General features: G+C 39.8%; 1 protein-coding gene across 2 annotated transcripts; it reads right to left on the minus strand.

Moving 5' to 3' along the window:
* Nucleotides 1-578: 578 nt before the first annotated feature.
* On the minus strand, nt 579-18,237 carry TNFRSF11B (TNF receptor superfamily member 11b). 2 transcript variants are annotated; one of them, XM_010709257.3, is made up of 5 exons: nt 18,011-18,237; nt 8,489-8,858; nt 3,695-3,889; nt 3,053-3,277; nt 579-1,773 (listed from the first exon to the last, which is right to left on the minus strand). In XM_010709257.3, the coding sequence occupies exons 1-5, from the start codon at nt 18,038-18,040 to the stop codon at nt 1,385-1,387; spliced, it is 1,209 nt and encodes a 402-aa protein (XP_010707559.1). In that variant the 5' UTR covers nt 18,041-18,237; the 3' UTR covers nt 579-1,384. The 2 variants fall into 2 exon arrangements, with proteins under 2 accessions (XP_010707559.1, XP_019469773.1); XM_019614228.2 differs by lacking the exon at nt 18,011-18,237 and adding an exon at nt 17,756-17,980.
* Between the last annotated feature and the right edge of the window lie 6 nt (nt 18,238-18,243).

An 18,243-nucleotide genomic window follows, 5' to 3' on the forward strand; every position in this document is an offset into this window, starting at 1 on the left:
GTGAATGAAATCCTTAAAACTATTTGAGCTTTTAATAACAGCATTCATATTCTCTCTGCTCCCATTTTTAGTTGCCCATCTCTCTGCAGGTGTCTCATTCTGCAGCTGAGGGCAAAAGTGTAATTTTTTTTTTTGATGTGACCTCTCTTTGCTCCCTTCCTTTAAACACAGTGGCAATATGTGAGGCTTTCCAAGCTCCGCAGGGTCAGTGCATCATCTTTCCTCCATGAAATTACAAGCTGTGGTCAGGGCAAAGGTTGTGAGCTCTCCAAGAATGACACCAGGCCAAGAGTGATGCTGGCCACGTATGTCTACAACATTATAGATATGGAGTTGTAACCGGTTGCATCGCATCCACCCAGGCTCTCTGAACTTGGATACTCTAACACTTTGTACATTCTTTTACATTTGTACAGAAGCCATGAAAATCCAGTGCTGGTCAATATTTACTTGGCTCACATATTAACTACTAGACCAGGCAGAGAGCAGTGGAGAGCCAAGCCCAAGATAAGCATCGAAATCCACAGGGAATGTCCTTGTTAGTAGTTCCTACTTCAGAGTCAGGAGTAAAACATCAGTCAAAAAGCAATCTGAAAAATTTAATTGTTTTATAAAATAAGATTATGAAACTCTATGTAAAAATCCAGCTTCTTAAATACGATACATTCACTTCCTCACAGAATATTTAAATATTCAGGTCACTTATATTTTCACCACATTTGAGATAAAATCATTGGATAAATTAAAACATCCCTACCCAAAGATAACACAAGTTATACAAATAAAACTAAGTAATAATATTTCTTTAAATACCAAATGTAAAGAAATAAAGATTTTCTTAGAGCATGCTACAAAATTTTGCCAGAAAAATATATGGGATCATTTCTGTTTAACAGGAAAATATACAGTGTGCTTTTCATTTCTCTCCCCCAAATTCAGTTTCATACAATTTCCATTTAACTTAATAAATATGTACAACAAAAATGTTTATATCTCAAAGAATATAAATAGCAAATACTGCGTTAGAGCCTGGTCCAGCATTCTTTTCTCCTCTAGTGACTATAGTGGGGCTTTTCAACTCTGAATGTGCAAAAATGCAGAATCAGGCTCTTAGTGTTATCAACAGGGCTAATAGCTTTTACAAAAGTGATTAAGAAATAAAACAAAACAAACAAACAAACAAAAAAAAACAAAAAAACCAACTGAGCGAACAAACAAACAACACAATAAAAAACCTCCAAGAACACTGCAAAAGACTTAGAGCTATTCCAGTCTGGCATTTTTATAAATAGAAAGAGATAATGTAGGGAAACAACGTTCCAGTTTAATTACTGCTGGCAGTAATTAGGCAAAATTGTCAGTGGAGAATAAAAAATAACTTGAATTAGACACATCTTACTTTCACTGATTTAAGTTGATTCCCTACCATTTCTAAAAAGAGTTTCTGGTATAATCTATACATTGGAAATCTGTGAAGAAACTTAATGACTTTCTTCAGACTTTGGATGATTCTTTTTGGAAAGTGGTATGTTTTCAAGTGCTTCAGTCCATACATTAAACCTTTAATGGTGTCCTGGTCTCCATTCTTTATTCTCCACAGATTGAGAAGCTTCAGAACTTGCTCTGCATGTTGACACAGTTTCATTGTGCGCTCGATATCTTCTTTTCCCACTTTCTTGCCTGGCAAACTTGCCATCAGTGTGTTGAGATGTTCAAAGGTGAGATTCGGTTGGCCAAGATGTTTTAAGACACTATTTTCACAAAGATCAATATCTATAGAAAGCAAAAAGAAAAGAGACATAAATACAACTTGGATGGGGCCCTGGGCAGCCTGGTCTAGTATTAAATGTGGAGGTTGGCAGCCCTGCCTGCTGCAGGGGGGTTGGAGATTCATGATCCTTGAGGTCCCTCCAACCCAAGCCATTCTATGATTCTATGATTCTACAGTGCATGATAACTTTAAAATGACCTGCAAAAAAGCTTCCAAAATATCAAGGTAAATATTTCTTCTCAATTTGGTTTTTTATTTCAAGTAGTTCTCACAGCAATACTGGCTTTTTTAAGCTCCAATTTTGAAAAGAACTAAAGAATGTAATTAACTTTGCAGATACAAACAGCCCCAAATTACATACAAAGTTACTAGCAAGTCTTTATTTCCATAAGCCCGTTTCATTTATCTTGTATAATGTTCTGTGCACATGGTAGGACTTCTAATACTTGGTTCCAATGAATGAAAAATTTATTCTTCCTCAGAAATATTTAGGCAAGCTTTGTTAAAGTAGTCATTTTAAGTTTTGAAGTGTTCTAGACACCTCACAATCTGACATAGCCATAAATATTTAAAAGGAGAAGACAAAAAAAAAAAAACCATTTCTGTAACATTTTTCAAATCTATTCTCAGTAGACAAAAGGTCATTCAAATGTGGTGGTTGTTGATGGTGGCTTACACAAAAAGAGTTAGCCTGGCTTTCATACAGCCCCCATGTTAACATTGCGGCACTGCTTCAACTTTGACACCTGTCTTGGCAGATTCAGCATAAACAAAGCAATCAGTTGGTATGACAAATAAGTCCCGGAAGGGAAAAGGAAGAGAAAGCATGTCTGTATATTCTGTATTCCCATGTGTTCCCACTCTCTGTATAGATGTCCTGGTTCAAGCTGTCAATCTCCATTTCATAATAAAAACAAATTGCACTCTCAGCTGCACACATCCTACTCCCTCTAACCACTGCTCGGATGTAACAGTGGGAAATGCTTTCCCCCTATCTAATCAAAATTCTTCGTATGCTGTACAGCCTCAAAAGAGAATATGGGCTGTGACACCACATGTACTCCCAAGGGCCTATGTGTCTGTGAAGAAGTCAGTTCTCTGAGCTGATCAGGAAAGTTTCCTTCCCTCAGCTTCACTGTGCTTACTGCATCAATAAATTTCTGCCAAGCCCTGAGGGGCTTCCTCAGAGCATAACACATCACCAGAAGGAATTCGATCCCAAGCAATTTTTAAAATGCCAATTAGGTTTCTCTCAATGTAAGTGCTAACAATATCAGGTACCTTGAATAATCTTTTTGACCGTATCCTGCTCCTTGTTTTGCTGCTTCCATAATTTCAAAACCTGGAAGGTCTGCTCTTGTGAACTGTGCCTTTGTTTAATCCGTTCAATATTTTCTGTGCTGATCTTTGTCCCAGGCAAATTGTCCGCAAGGGTGTTCAGCCAGTTGGGTGTGAGATGAGTAGGAACAGCAAACCTAAACATAGCCTCTTCACACAGGGTTACATCTGAAACAAAAAGAAAGAGAAAAATAGAATCACAGAATCGCTTGAGTTGGAAGGGACCCCTGAAGGTCATCTAGTCCAATTCTACTGCAGTGAACAGGGACAACTACAGCTAGAGCAGGCTGCTCATAGCAAAATAATATGTCCATCAGTGTCATCTCTGTTGCCCTGCTTGTCTTTGGACTACACAGCATGCAGCAAGGGTAATAAGGAAAAACAGTTAAAATCACTAAAACTAGGAAGTGGTTTTTAGTGTTGTTGCTCTCTGTGCTTGAGTTCCATTTAGTCTGGCCTGAAAGAATTAAGACTCTACTCCAGCCACTGCCATATCAGGCAAATGGCTAGTTATTTTCATCATAAATGCTGATGCTTTCGTTTCAGTGGCAGTCAAAGTCAGACTTTGTTTAATATGATACACACCTATTCCACATTTCTGAGGTGATGTATCTGTATTTTCCTGACAGATGTTGTCACGAACTGCATTTCCTTTTAATGCTGTTTTGAAACCCAAAGCACTACAGTTTGTGTGCTTTTGACAGACTGCTTTGGATGATGTTTCATTGGAGAAAAATCCCTCTGGACATCTTTTACAAACAGTGTCACTCTCAGGAGTACCTGTGGAAACAAGAAAACAATGCACTCAATTACATGCAAACTCAAGTGGTAAAAAAAAAAATGAAAATATACATTCTTTCTAAAATTGTGATCACTTCATTTTCGTATTTCTAATCTATAAAGGACTCATTATGAGGGGAAAAAAAACAAACATTAAGTTTTAAAAACTAATAATTTTTTCAGAGAATGATGCTCCTGCTAGACTAATTGAATAAACAGAACTCTTAGATGCACTTATTATCAACTCCTGTAAGGATCTTTAAGATACTAATTACTTGAATCTATTCAGATGTTATCTGATGTGTGACCTTCATCTTTCTTCCACACTAACACTGTGCAAAATAATTAAATGGCACAAGACTCTGCTAAACTGTACTCTGTAATATCTGCAGAGAACCTTACGCAAATGGATAACTTCAGCTCTAGCCAAAAATAACTCAACTACATATCAACTAAAGACCCTCTGATAAGTATTTCCACTTCTGAAGTATAAAATTATACAGGGAAACATAATTCCACCAACATTTTGAATTTTTTCCTGGCTTGAATAAAATATTCAAAGTACCATTCAATATATGAAAAACATTTAATACACATACAGATATATTTACATGCTGCTTTAGAAGACATAGTTATGTCCTCAGCAAATTTGCTGATGACACCACACTGAGTGGTGCAGTTGATATGACTGAAGGAAAAGATGCCATCTAGAGGGGCTTGAACAAGCTCAAAAAGCAGACCTCATGAGGTTCAACAAGGCCAAGTGCAAGATGCTGCACTTCTGAGTCAGGGATATGAGTACAGACTGGGTGCAAAGCCCTGGTGCATGAAAAACTGAACATGAGCCAGCAGTGCATGTCAGCTTGCAGCCTGAAAGGCTGACAGTATCCTGGGCTACATCTGAAGAGTGATGGCAGCAGGGAGAGAGGTGATTGTCCCTCTCTGCTCTGCCCTCATGAGGCCCCACCTGGAGTACTTTATCTAGACCTGGGACCCTAGCATGGGAAGGATGTGGAGCTGTTGGAGTGGGTCCAGAGGAGAGCCAAGAAGATGATCACTGGGCTGGAGCACCTCTCCTGCAAAGAAAGGCTGAGAGAGTTGGACTTGTTTAGCTTGGAGAAGGCTTTGGGGAGATCTCATTGTGGTCTTCCAATACTAAAGGAGACTATAAACAGGAGGTAAATGAAGTTTTCATTTGGGTAGATAGTGATAGGACAGGGGGAACAGTTTTAAAGTAAAAGAGGGGAGATTCAGATTAGATGACAGAAAAAAAATTCTTTATTCAGAGTGCAGTGAGGCAGTGGCACAGGCTGCTTAGAGAAGTTCTGGGTGACCCATACCTGGAGGTGTTCAAGGTGAGGTCAAATGGGGCTCTGGGCAGCCTGAGCTGATGAGTGGCAGTCCTGCTCAAGGAGGGGGCTGAAACTGGATTGGCTTTGAAATTTCTTTAATTGCTTTATATTCACTCTTAATTCACAGTTATGCAGACATCATTTAAGCAAGTGCCTAAGCTCTACTATATAAAATTGCATTACTGAACATAGACTTAAGCACATGCTTAATATTATTTGCAAATAATAATTAGTAATCTTATTTGAATATGAAAGTGCCTCCATCTAGTGTATCTTGGTAGTATTTACATGTGGATGCTTATTACAGCTCTAGTTTTGAAGTAAATTTTATTTATTTGGGAAAAAAAGAGTCAGGAGTTTTCAACTAGCCATGAAATACATAATCTGATCTGATACAGATCTGTTGGAGCACATTCAGAGGAAGGCCACAAAAATGGTCCAAGGGATGGAACGCCTCTCCTACAAGGACAGACTGAGAGAGCTGGAGCTGTTTGGCCTGAAGAAGAGAAGGTTCTGAGGTGACCTGAGAGTGGCCTTCCAGTATCTAAAGGAGATCTACAGAAGAGAAACAGACTCTTTAACATGGTCTGCTGCGATAGAACAAAGGGAAATAGCTTCAAACTTAAAGAGGGTAGATTTAGATTAGATATAAGGAAAGAGTCTTTTACAGTGAGAGTGGTGAGGCACAGGAGCAGGTTGCCCAGAGATGTGATTCATGCCCTGTCCCTGAAGAATTTTAAGGTGAGGCTGGACCAGACCCCAGGCTATCTGATCTAGCTGTGCATGTCCCTGTTTATTGCAGGGGAGCTGGACTAGATGGCCTTTAAAGGTCCCTTCCAACTCTAAGGACTGTTTGATTCTACGATCTAGCTCTTCCATTAGACCCGAGGTGAAAAAAAGGGGAAAATTTTAGCTGCTGTGCATCTGGAAATCAGAGGCCCTGGACACTGTCAATCCCCCCAAACCCTCAAATTTATGCAGCCAGCAACAGAGGGGCTGGATAAGGCTGTATGCATAGCAGCCCTGGCGTTCACTTCCCAACAGACACTGCTGGAGGCTCCAGATGATACAAAACTCAAACCAACACCCGTACCTAAGCAAGCAGCAATTACTTTTTCTGAGAAGTCTGAACACATAGCAGTTTTCCCTTCTACAGACACTCTGTGTTTCACCAGCAAGGAAGAGGAAGAGAGGAGAGTCCCTGCAAACGGTAAGCTGGTCCTTTCAGAAGTTCCCCTGTAACCTTTGCAGCACAAGAAGGAAATAAACGGGCAATCCATTTCTGAGCACAGAGTAATCCCCCCACCTTTCCAGTTTCTTCACTGCTTATCTGGCTTCTCTTGTTCAGGGCTGCATCATGGCTGCCCTTCTGCCGCTCCCTCCAGGGTGACTGGAATCCCCCACTCCTGCAGGAAGCAGCAGCACAGCTGGGAGATAACAGCCTGGCAGAAGTCCTGATTCCCAGTGGATTGCTTTGGAAAGCTCTGCCACACACAGGGCTGACTGCAGCAGCAAGGAACAAAGCCTTAATGCACATGCAGAAGTGGGGACTACCAAAGTAAAGTATCTTCCCAATGTAGCTGCCATCAGCAGGGCAACAGTCGGATTTCACTTCTAATTCTTTATGCTTTGAACTAGGCTCTGAACCACACTATCACCGTGTGTGGTAGTGGGAGTGTATTCTTCTATATTCACGTTTTCTTTCATCTGAATTTACATCAGTACTAAGTTCAACAGTATCACGTAGCAGAAAGTGGAAAGAAAATGTGATCCATGCTTACTAAATTCCTAGCCAATGCCTCATCTCAAAACCCGCCTATTGGCACAGGAAGACATAATTAATTTTTATAGTGTTTTCATTCCTTGTTTGAGGTCTGCTTAGGTTTAGCTTGTTCATTCTGATGGGCTTTTGGAAACCAACTTTCCAATAAATACATGATTCAACAATTTATCTTCTAAAGTTTGTTTCATTATAAAATTAGGGATTCTTATCTGTCCACTATGGTTTCACTGTGTTTGTAGGGTTGTATCTTTTCTCCTGGGTGGGCTTTCTGAGAATTTTGTGTCCCCTCTTGATTTGTTGTCAAGGTGTGATGCAAATTCATTAACCCAAGCCACAAGGTGTGAGGATCTAGGTTAATGACAGTTTATAACATGGTTACTGCCAGTGGAACTGTATAGGAATGCTTAATGGTGGCAAGAGCAGATGTGGGATGAGGGTAGAGAGCCCAGCCAATTACTCAGGCAATGGTAATCAGTGACACCGCTCCTTATATCAGACTAGTTCTCCAATGTAATGTTCATAACCAGAGAGAGGACTCCTGAGCTATTATTCAGCATGTCTCTAAATTTACAGCCAGTCCTTGTGTTTCTCACTTTGTATACGTATCAACTAGGGCAGTCATTGACTGGCTTCCTACAGGTTTTTATTGGAGATGCTTTGATTTTCCATATTCCCTTCCTCTGGGCAGTTACCAGTCTTCAATACAATGACAGTATACAACTCTTTCAGGCTGTATTAAATACTGAAGCTAAACTGGGCAGTGACACTTGCCAAATGATAAATAATGAATTTTGTTTAGAGAGAAGAGCTTATTACTGGTTTAACAATTCATGTTGTCTCAAATGAAGAATACACTCCACTGGAATGCACTGCTTCACCCTCTATCCCCACCAGACATACCGTACAGTGCCACTCTGCTTGACAAAAAAAGGTTGTTTGTATGATAATTGTAACAGTTTCCCTAAGAGTTCCACTTAGGATGCTGGTAATTAATTATTACCACATATTGCTGTGCTGCTAGAGCTATATTAATATTGTTATAATTATACAGTTGGTGTCAAACACTTAGTGGTCCCGGTGTTTGTTAAGATACACAGTGCTTGAAACGGCAGATTTCACAGTGAAAAAGATTATTATTTATCACACACACAAATACTACATTACAGATAATGTTCCTTTAAAAGAGGCAATCCATCATGTTTCTCATTAGAGTGCAATTTGCTACATTTGCTGCCGCCATTAAGTTACTGCCATTAAGTTAGAGGAGCGGGGTATTCCACTGAGAAACATTCCTTTGGCTACAGTTCAAATGCGGCAGCCTAGGAGAGGGTTCAACTGCCTTTATAATTTACTGTCCCGTAACTTCACCTGGTCAAGCCTGTTTCCTAATCCTGTAAGCGCCATGAGCTCCAACATACCGCAGAGTACTGATTAACTCTGTGCTTCCTGACAAATGGCACATACCTGGCTGTGCAACGCCAAACCCAGGAGGGCACTCTGTGTGCTTCAAGCAAAACTCCAGCTCCAAGTACCAGCCTTCAATGCACTCGCAGACACGGTCCTGCGTGCTCGTGCACTCCTGCTTGATGTACTGCAGCTCTTTGCAAACAGCACTGCAGTACTGGCACTCGTCGTTGCTGTTCCAGTCTTCGGCGTAGTACTGATCTGGGCATGGGGCACACACCGTTGGGCTGGAAGCCGTACAGTGTTGCTTTACGTAGCTCCCAGGAGGGCACTGGTTGCACATCACCTGACGAGATGCCCCCGGGTCGTAATGGAGATACTTGGGGGGAGAGATGTCCTGGATGCTCCACTTGACCGAGATGTCCAAGAGCTAGCCACAGGAAAAGAAAACATTGCTTGCTTCAGTTCAGTGAGCACTACAGTCACATACAAACCTACATTTTGGTGAGCCTAACCACGTCACTATCTCCAAAAACACGTTTGTGTTAGACTGGCTTCTGGTCTCTCCCACATCTGTTTTAGAATGAGAAAAATTTAGGATCTTACTGAGCCGTTTTTCTCTCACTTACACCCTTTTAATATCACTGGGCAATGACCTTTTGACTCTTGGCACCTGTAGACCTGGCCTGTCTGCTCCATTGGCACCACATTCCATGCACAGCAAGTCAGGGATTATGTGTTCTGGTGTTCTTGAGTATCAATCACTTCAAAAACAAAAGAAATAGCAAGTATCTGAGCAAACAAATCTGACACATACCAGTAGCACAGATACCTTCAAAAGATGGTACCCAACTAGAACAATATAAGTGACTTTTATTGCCTTCCATTTAATCTTGAACTGAAATGTGGCAGCTCTGGGGGCACAACACGGCACTCCCTGTCAGTAGGATGAGGTAGCTTCAGACAGAGGTAGAGAATGCTGTGATTAAAGGTGTGGTAAGGATTTATCCACACAAACTGGAACAGGTCTTCTAATGCTCCCACTTCCTATCTAAAAGCACAGGCAGGAAATGCTCAGCACCACTCAAGGACCCAGTCCAGCTCTGGCCAAAAGCCCTTCTGCTTCCTCCAACTCTGTTTTGCTGGCACAATTCAGGACCTAATGATCTGAGGTGGCCCTGCCCTTCTGTACAGACAGCCTTGATATCGTATCATTTTGGTCTTGTCACTAAAATTTTGGTTACATGATCCCACCAGCCTAAAGTTCTCTCTTGTTTACTTCCTTCAGCACAGCCCCAAAGGGTTTGCCAGGAGCTTGCCCTTCACACTGAGAACCCTGACATACTTCTTGCTTCCCTTTGAAAATGCGTACATTTTAGAATCATGCAGCAAACTGACTCTGAATGAAGAAACTTTTCTATGTATCTGTTCAAATTAAAGATCCAGCCCTGATGGTCTTTACTGCTATTTTTGGCCTAGTGAGTTAACATAGAGTTGCACATTCCATTTCAAGAACGTATTTTCCTCTTTTCCAATGTAGAATCCTCAAAGTGTATGTGGAATTAACTCTTCCTATTCATTCAGATTCTAGATTTTCTAAAGGGTTTCAACTAGGGGCCTCACTTATGCCACAGAGCAGCAGCATTCTTATTAAGGCTGGAAAGGACAACGACCTGCGCTAACAAGAGTCATTGAATTTGCACTAAGCAACATTGCCCGAATTAAGAATTCAAGATATTCTTAACTGCATTCTCATACTGTCTTTGAATCCACTTGTTACACAGCCGAGCTAAAGAATGAAATGTACACAGTATGGATTTTCCCCACCGCTTCTGGCCACTCTTGACTAAATCCAGTAACTTATCTCTTCTGTTAGTTGCTTTTTTTTTGTTACACTTGTAGAATCCACTTTTCTTTTGGCACTTTCAATGTACGGCCTCTTTCATTGTAAGAAATTCCTTATTGCTCATTGAAGTTTACTGATGATCTATAGCTCATTTTTCTCAAATGACTAGATCTGTTTCATGCAGTCTGTTTAACAAGAGGGTGCAGCACATTTTTTGAATGTGAATGGCTTTCCATCTATGAAAAATGCATCCACCCTTGGTAAATCTATGTCTATTATGCTAGTAATAAGGAAGTCTTGATAAACACATCAATTGTTGATGCGAATAGTCAGTTTTCTTCAATGGCTTTTATTCTGTAATAGATACTACAGCATCCACAGAGTCCAAGGCACTCCATTTGCAGAACACAACTGTCTGCAATACAAAGGACAAACGCCACAAAGACAAGAATAAACCCATGTTTTGTGCAGATATGCATGGAAACCCAAGGCAGTACCAAACATAGATGAAGATCTGACACTGTGAAAATGATCAGGGACAGCAACCAGACAAGCAGGTCATGCCTCTTCTCTTTTTGCTTACACATTTTCAGGCACTGAATGGTTAGACGAACCATTTCAAGGCTGATCAATTGCCTCTGTAACAGGCGGAAGTAGGAATGACAACAAAGTGTCTATTTTTCTTCCTTGGCAATTTACATTGGAAATCACAGACAAGAAGCAAGTGAAAGGATTAGCTCCCTTTCACTTGCCTCTTTTGAAGGCAAGTTTCCTGGGTTAAAAGAATTCAATTTCATTAATCAAGACGTAAGAGCATGGTGTTCTGTGGGGGAAAATGGAGGTACTCCCTTCCTGAAGAGCCCACTGCCATGTGAAACAAGTCAATTCAACACAGCTGCAGAAAGAAATTGATTTGAATTTTCATTATAGCATCATTTGGTAAAAAAATTATTTCACTTCAAAAGGTCCAGACTGAGAGGAACAAAAACATACCTGAACAATATGTGTGAGACTGTGCTAAGCTTTAACTCTGGAAGTACAAATAGCTGCCAAGCAAAATACTATTAATCTAAATGAGTGTAACAAATAAACATGCTAATAGGATTAATATATCAGTGTCACCAAGACTATCAGTCTTTGCATTTCATTTTTTTCTTTGCATTTTTAATAGAAAAGCACATCACACTTGTCTTTCCAGAAACACAAATTATATAGCTGCAATAATCTGTCAATCACAGGCTGAACCTCATGTATGCAGAAACTCTTTTATTTCATAAATAATTATGGCTAAAGATCTTCCAGTCAAACCAAAGCTATAAATGCAATTAGTATCTCAGTATTTTACCAAAACATCTCATACGTCATTTTCAACACAGAGCTGTATTAGACACCACTACTATTGTTTGACATTTGCAATCCTATCAGTATAGCAACCTGCCGTAATTCATTGCCACAAGACACCATGTGCAGCTGGGTGCCAAATTCAGCAGGACAGAGTAAAGGAGGAACATTCAAATAAAGGGCAATTAAACACAAACATCACCTCTTAATCAAGAAATCACAAACCACAAATTGCATGAGTCTGAAAGTGTTTTGGAAAAATATCACTGTATTTCCATCTTTCTCTTACACCTCCTCTATGTATCAATCCATGCTATAGACAGCATATGGGGCATTTTAGGGATTTTTCTTGGATCATTTTTTTCTCAGACCCAGCACAGCCATTAGTATGTTGCTAAGTGCATTTCGGGACTCCAATCCCCAATATCATCCTTCCTCACAGAACTGCTATAGATCCCTTGAAAATGCTTAGATAACAGAAGATTGTCTTCTATTCAGACAGAGAGCAGCTAACACATGTGACTATCACGGGTTTCAATACGTAAACTGAAAATCAGAAGTTATCCTTGAACCTAAGCCAAGCATCAAAATAAAGGCAAGCTATTTTTCGGAAGTTTTGCAAAAAAGCAGGGAAGGTGGTGGAAAGTAATCAAGTATTTTTTACAGTTTTACTGCAGTGACATAGCACAAACAGAACAAAAAGCTTCCTGTCCCTCAGCTCATGGAATAAGTCAGAGGGGAACTTCGCTAAATTGTCCAGTCTCCTAGCAGAAGACATGCTAAAGAACATCCCCCCAGTTGTGCTTGGATGACAAGCTAAGTCACCTGTTACAGCAAATTTGTGGTGCAGAACAGATGGTGCTGAATACCTGATACCCACATGAAGCAGTGGGGGTTGTTTGGGACTCACTTTAGGCTGCTGCCATGCAGTTACGGCGCATCTGGTGTGTCTCCAGAGTCCATCTCTCTGGATTTACTTTCATCAATCCAGGTTATTTTTGTAAATCCACCTTGTGCACTCCAAGTCTGCTTTGCTGTGCAGACTAAAATACAGCAAATAAAGATGATCAGGAGAGGCCATTCAAAGACATGTTCCTGGACCAAATTAAAATGCTAATAAAATGTATTTATGTCATTCCTGCCATTTTTCCTCCTAAGCCACACTAAGACCAAGTTGGTAGCAAATCCCCTGTCATGTAAAGCCTCTGATTGAACTAGATGTCCATACATAAAGACACTAAGTATTAAACTCCTGAATCTCTGCTGTAAAAAAACCAGCACTGCTGGAGCACTTGTAAATGTGTCGATCAGAACTTACTAATCCTGAACTGTCAATCTTCCTGACAGTTGCAATGAAAGCAAGATTTCTCCTAAAATCATGCTGTCACTGACCTGTTTGAACTAGTTGGAGAAAAAGGCATGTTCCAGCCTGAAAGAAGTGAGAAACTGGAAGTCTGGCCTCAGTTTACCTTTTAAACTCTTAAGAAACTGCAGCTGGAGTCTATCAAAATTGCCCTTGGCTAGAATTATGGATTTGTCATTCAATACATTGTATAAAATTCTGTTCATTCTTGTTTAGGAGAGGTTAATGCAGAGAAGAAGAAATGTCAGGAGAGATGAGAAGGAAATGGAGAGTGTTGCCATTAAGAAGATGTTAACTGTTCAATAACTTGGCAAGTTAAAACAGTACCTATGGATTCAGTACAGACAGTGAACACAGGGCAAGAGAAGAATTTTCTCAGTTAAAGGATAATGTTGGCAAATGAAAGGGGGATTCTCTTGTCAGAGGAAGTCCAGGAATAGCCTTTTACCAAGAAGCAGGTGCAAAAAACCCAACTAATTTAAGCATAGCTCTTGATGCATTTCTGAAAGCTGCTCGGTTTCCTGGAAAAGCTGAGGGATGGACGCAATAGACATAGGCAGTCTTTTTCAATTTTAAAACATAAGCATATCCTTTCTATCCCAACACTCAGTACCTTGTTCATCTCAACAAATTAACTGTTGGACTGATTCAGAAAGTCCTGAATTGCAAAGGATTTTCCTATGCTAGCAAAACGCAAGGTTCAATTTAAGAAAACAATCCCCAGTTTGTTCATTAATTTTGTTCTGCAAATAGGAAGTGCAATCAGTAACAAAATTATTGCTGAAACAACAGAAAAAAAAAATCTAGTATTGTTGACTACATCTATCAACCTACTGGGTGAAGTTCATCTCAGCTGGGCATCACGAGCCCAGTTCTGAAAGGCCTGAAAAACCCAGTCTTCCATCATCTCCATAAGGCAAATCCTGAGCACCTCTTAGGATGGCCATTTCCATGCGAGTAGTTAGGATAAACTGTAAATATCAAAACACAATCCTGGTGTAAATCAATGTCATGCAAGTATATGCTGAGACAAATGAAGGCAGGACTTGCTGATAACCATATTGGAGTCTAGCTTAGAGAATTATATCAAAATTCGACTCATGTTTTAAAATATTCTAATAGCTCTGGGTTTATGTATTGGTACTTACAATATTTTAGCCAAAATGAGTTACTCAAGGCTAAACAACATTTCTTTGATTCTGTCACTCCATACATTAGGCCTAAAGCAATATTTTTCCATACTATCTTCAATCAGCATACACAAAACACTCAATCCTCACATAAAAGGATTTTGCAGTCCATTTATTTGAGCCCTTCGAAGATGCTTTTGAAAGAGAAATAATGTGATTGTAAAAGGGCATGAAAACAGTACACACCCTTTTCTTTCATCTTTAAATGTAAGGCAAAGAGCTGCTTGTCTTTTCTTGTTGAATTAAAATGAACTGGAAGACAAAGCCCATAAAGCAATAATCTTTCAAGCATCATCCCCTTAAATCACTGCTTTGTGAAGGAAAAGAAAGTGTTTTTTCAACATATGAAAATATTATTATATAGCTTGGTGTTGTGGTTTGGGGTTGTAGACAAAGGAGAATGTTTAATTTTCTGAGAAAGATAATCTGTTTCTGTTTTGCATTTCACAACTATTTTGAAACATATTTTCCTACTTGATAAATAATTGTTCAAGGCATTTGTCAGATTGCTCCTAGTGTTTGCGTTGGGTTGAAAGTAAAACCTCACAGCTCTCCTACTTTGCTCTTTACACAAGGTATTGGCACAAAGATAGGGCAGGAGGCCCTCTGTCCTTAGGCAGAATGCCCCATGCCCAGAACCCAGGGAAATCCTACTGTCAGAATATGGAACTGAATGGCATTACAGAGGTTCATCTAACCAATAGCTTATAGAATCATAGGATCATTAAGGTTGGAAACAACCTCTGCAGATCCAGTACAAGACACTTCGTACTGGGTCTTATCCACGGCCATCTATTGGAAATAGCTGTTAATTTTTTTTTTTTCATCTAGGGAAAAAAGAGCCATGTCCATCTGGCCAGCTAGGAGATATTTCATCCTCATCACCCCTCTGTTTCAGGTGGGAGACCATGCAATCACTAAGTGTAAATTATTTGGGGTGACAGATATGCAGAACTGTTTAGCTCATAATTAGCAGGCTCTCTTAGCATAGCCCAGTGGAAATATTTTTTCAGCAGAGCACAATTTAGTACCAGGTACACAACAATAGCTAAAACAGAGTTATTTTTGCTGGTTTCAGATCTGCTTATAAAGCTGTTCCATTCTGCCAGCTGTTTCAATGCAATCCATTCACTCTGCATGTTAGAGGACCTACTTTTGAATAGAGGATACTTTGCAGATTGGTGGCCACTGTTTTATTTAAGAAATGTAACTAGTGACACTTTTGAGCTGTGTGTGGATATCGACCACTATCTTCATTTCTTTCTCTCCTAGGAATATGATATGTTAGCAATTCAAATCTTGTAGAGATTTTGTAACACACAGTTGTCACTCAGAGCAATTCTGGGGTCTAAACAATTGTTTCATTTCCAATGGTAGGAAAATGACATTCAACTGAAAAGCGGCTGTGTGCCTTCATTTATGACAGCTGCACTTCACTTGAAGATTGTGTTGGGAGAAAGTAGGAAAGACTAACTAGCTACTCACCAAAAGATGTATCTTAACCATAAATCTTATTTTTGAGCATCATTCATCAGTGTGACATCAAGACTTGGAGCTAACAGAAACTTGAGATGATACCAACGTGACTACAGGCTGCATTGAACAGAACTAATGATATCAGTTAGCAGAAAAACAGTATGGCTGATACTATGTGCGAACAGGTGTTTTTCCCCCAGAAAGATCATCAGTGTAGTAAATCTACTAGTATGAAAGTTAACTACCAAAGGAGCAAAATTAAAGTTTCTATGAGATCAGATAAGCGTGTCTAATTTAAATTCCGACAACTTTTAAAATTCTTTTGGTAACTTTGGTGCTTTATTTTTAACCAACACACATGCAGGCAGACAGACAGAAAGAAAGAAAGAAGGAAAGTCAGACAGAAAGATAACTCCTACCCTCTCAGGCTGCAAAGCCACGGCTGCCTACACACAGCAAACCCAACAGGCAGGCCAGAAAAAGCATGTCACATGCACCCAGAGATCCAAAATAGAGAAAGGTCAAGTTTAAGGGTCAAGACAGTTACGTGATAAGTAACAAGATCCAGCTCTGGGGAATTTCTTTCAATTCAGCCTATTTCATAAGGCTTGTATGTTTGTAAGCTGTTTTAGTGTTCCAACAAACAACACATACATGTATGCATTACCACAGCAGGTCTCCTTGCTGAAACTTTCAGCAAAGAGGCCAAGGCTGAAAGTACATCATGTCCAAACCATCCTTTTCAGTGATGGTGAAATCCAAAACCAAGGCATTTAAGCCAAACACACACAACTTTGAACTGCTCCTGTGCCTCCTGCTGTGTGTTCTTACAGAACAAGTATTCAAACTATCCTCAGAGCTACAGAACATCCAACAGCACTTACACTTCACAATAACATAAAATAAATGCCTTTAAATAGGAAGAAAAAAAAAGAGTTGAATGATGAAGTTCTCTGATATGCACTCCTGTCACTGTGATATATTTCAGCTCAGAGACTCCACTGCCAAGGATTATGATGAACTTCACCCAAAACTATGACTTTAAGAAAGAACGTGAATAGGAACACTACATTTAGGTAGAAGCAAAATGCTAATGTGAGTACTTTATGGCAACCACAGATAAGAAGCCAAAGTGTCCAAATTAGATTTCTGTGCTTCCTCATAGACAAAGAAGGTGCAATGTCACGCCTTAGATGAAAAAGTTGTCTTGCATTTCAGCTTGCCAACCACGAGCCTGACAGTTTTTGCTTCTCTTGCACCATTAATTACTTTGGTTTGTTTCTCAAAAAGCTCTTTCAGAAAGTCCTACAGAAAGTAATAAACATGCATTACTCATCAGATCCTGGAAATCTTGGTACATTTATAAAGAGCTTTCAGAATAACTGGAACTCAGTTCTAATGTTCTACCACAAAATTAATGTCCCTGTACTCACCAAAACAAACGAGAAACAAGTTATTGTGCAGACACACATAACATCCTACTATGAACAGTACTTTTCTAATATTTTTTGTAAACGTTTTCTTATCCAAAAGGTGAATAGTCTCCAAGCAGATGCTACACAGTATCTGGCTGCATGCAGGTTTTAATTAAACTGGCGTCATATAAAATTCCACACAGCTAAATAGATTAAATGGTCTTTTGAAAAATTTATTGCACTGCTAACATCTCTAAATTTGCATCTGGAAGTATCTTTGTAAATCATCAAGTAAACAAAAACTTATTTAATAAGGGCTTTACCTGATTTAATAACATTTTTTTTTTTTTCTGTAAAAGTACAGACACAGCTCCCAATTCATCATTTTCTTACACAAGAAGCTGAATTTTCTTAGCCAAAATAAGCACACATACTTTTTTTTCTGGAGTCACAGTGGTTTTCCAGGGAAAGAAAGCCAACTCAGTATGTGAGACACTGCCTTGTGCCACTGTAGGAACGACTACACAGACACGCAGGGATGGACCTTCTGTAAATCAAATACAAACATCCCAGCCTGCTGTTTCTTAAACTCATTCCTACATACAGTATTTTGTATTAGTACAGCGCAACGAAGCCTTGCAAAGGGTGAGAGGAAGATAAGAAAGAAGGCAAAACAAAAGTAAATCATGCCACTACCTTAAGAAAGGGATCAAAATCTCTGCTTCCTTCCTGACGTGAGACGTGTCCAAACCTCACCAGGAAAGCCCAGTGTGATGAAACAAAAAGTGTTCACCAGGAAAATGGAGAAAAGGCAAAAGAAAAAGAAAACAAACAAAAACAAAGGAAAACAACAGCAACAAAAATACAATAGAAAAGCCCTGTGTCTTTTCAGCCTCATCTCTGAAGCTGCAATCCATCTCAAGCCCTATCTACCTCTCTGAAGGGACTTACCACAAGCGTGCAGCACAGGAACTTGTTCATTGTGGTTGGTGGAAGAAACCTCAGCGCGCTGGGAAATCAGGCAGAGCTAGCCAGTGCTCCAGCCTCCTAGCAGCCTGCTGACATCCCCCAACATTAAAGACACGGTATATATATAGTCCCGGTGTAACAGGAAGCTTTGGCTCAGCTTTGATCACTCATTCCCTACTATGACCAAACTTTTCTCTCTCTCTCTCTTTTTTTTT

The sequence above is a fragment of the Meleagris gallopavo genome, chromosome 3 (assembly GCF_000146605.3).
Source record: "Meleagris gallopavo isolate NT-WF06-2002-E0010 breed Aviagen turkey brand Nicholas breeding stock chromosome 3, Turkey_5.1, whole genome shotgun sequence".
Lineage (NCBI taxonomy): Eukaryota > Metazoa > Chordata > Aves > Galliformes > Phasianidae > Meleagris > Meleagris gallopavo.

Bases quoted from the DNA above. Each gene is read 5' to 3' on its own strand.
- TNFRSF11B (XM_010709257.3), bottom strand. From the start codon at position 18,040: ATGAACAAGTTCCTGTGCTGCACGCTTGTG. The intron at 3,890-8,488 runs GTATGTGCCATT...TTGTTTCCACAG, and splicing joins GTTTGGCGTTGCACAGCCAG to GTACTCCTGAGAGTGACACT. The intron at 1,774-3,052 runs GTACCTGATATT...TGCTTTCTATAG, and splicing joins GGTCAAAAAGATTATTCAAG to ATATTGATCTTTGTGAAAAT.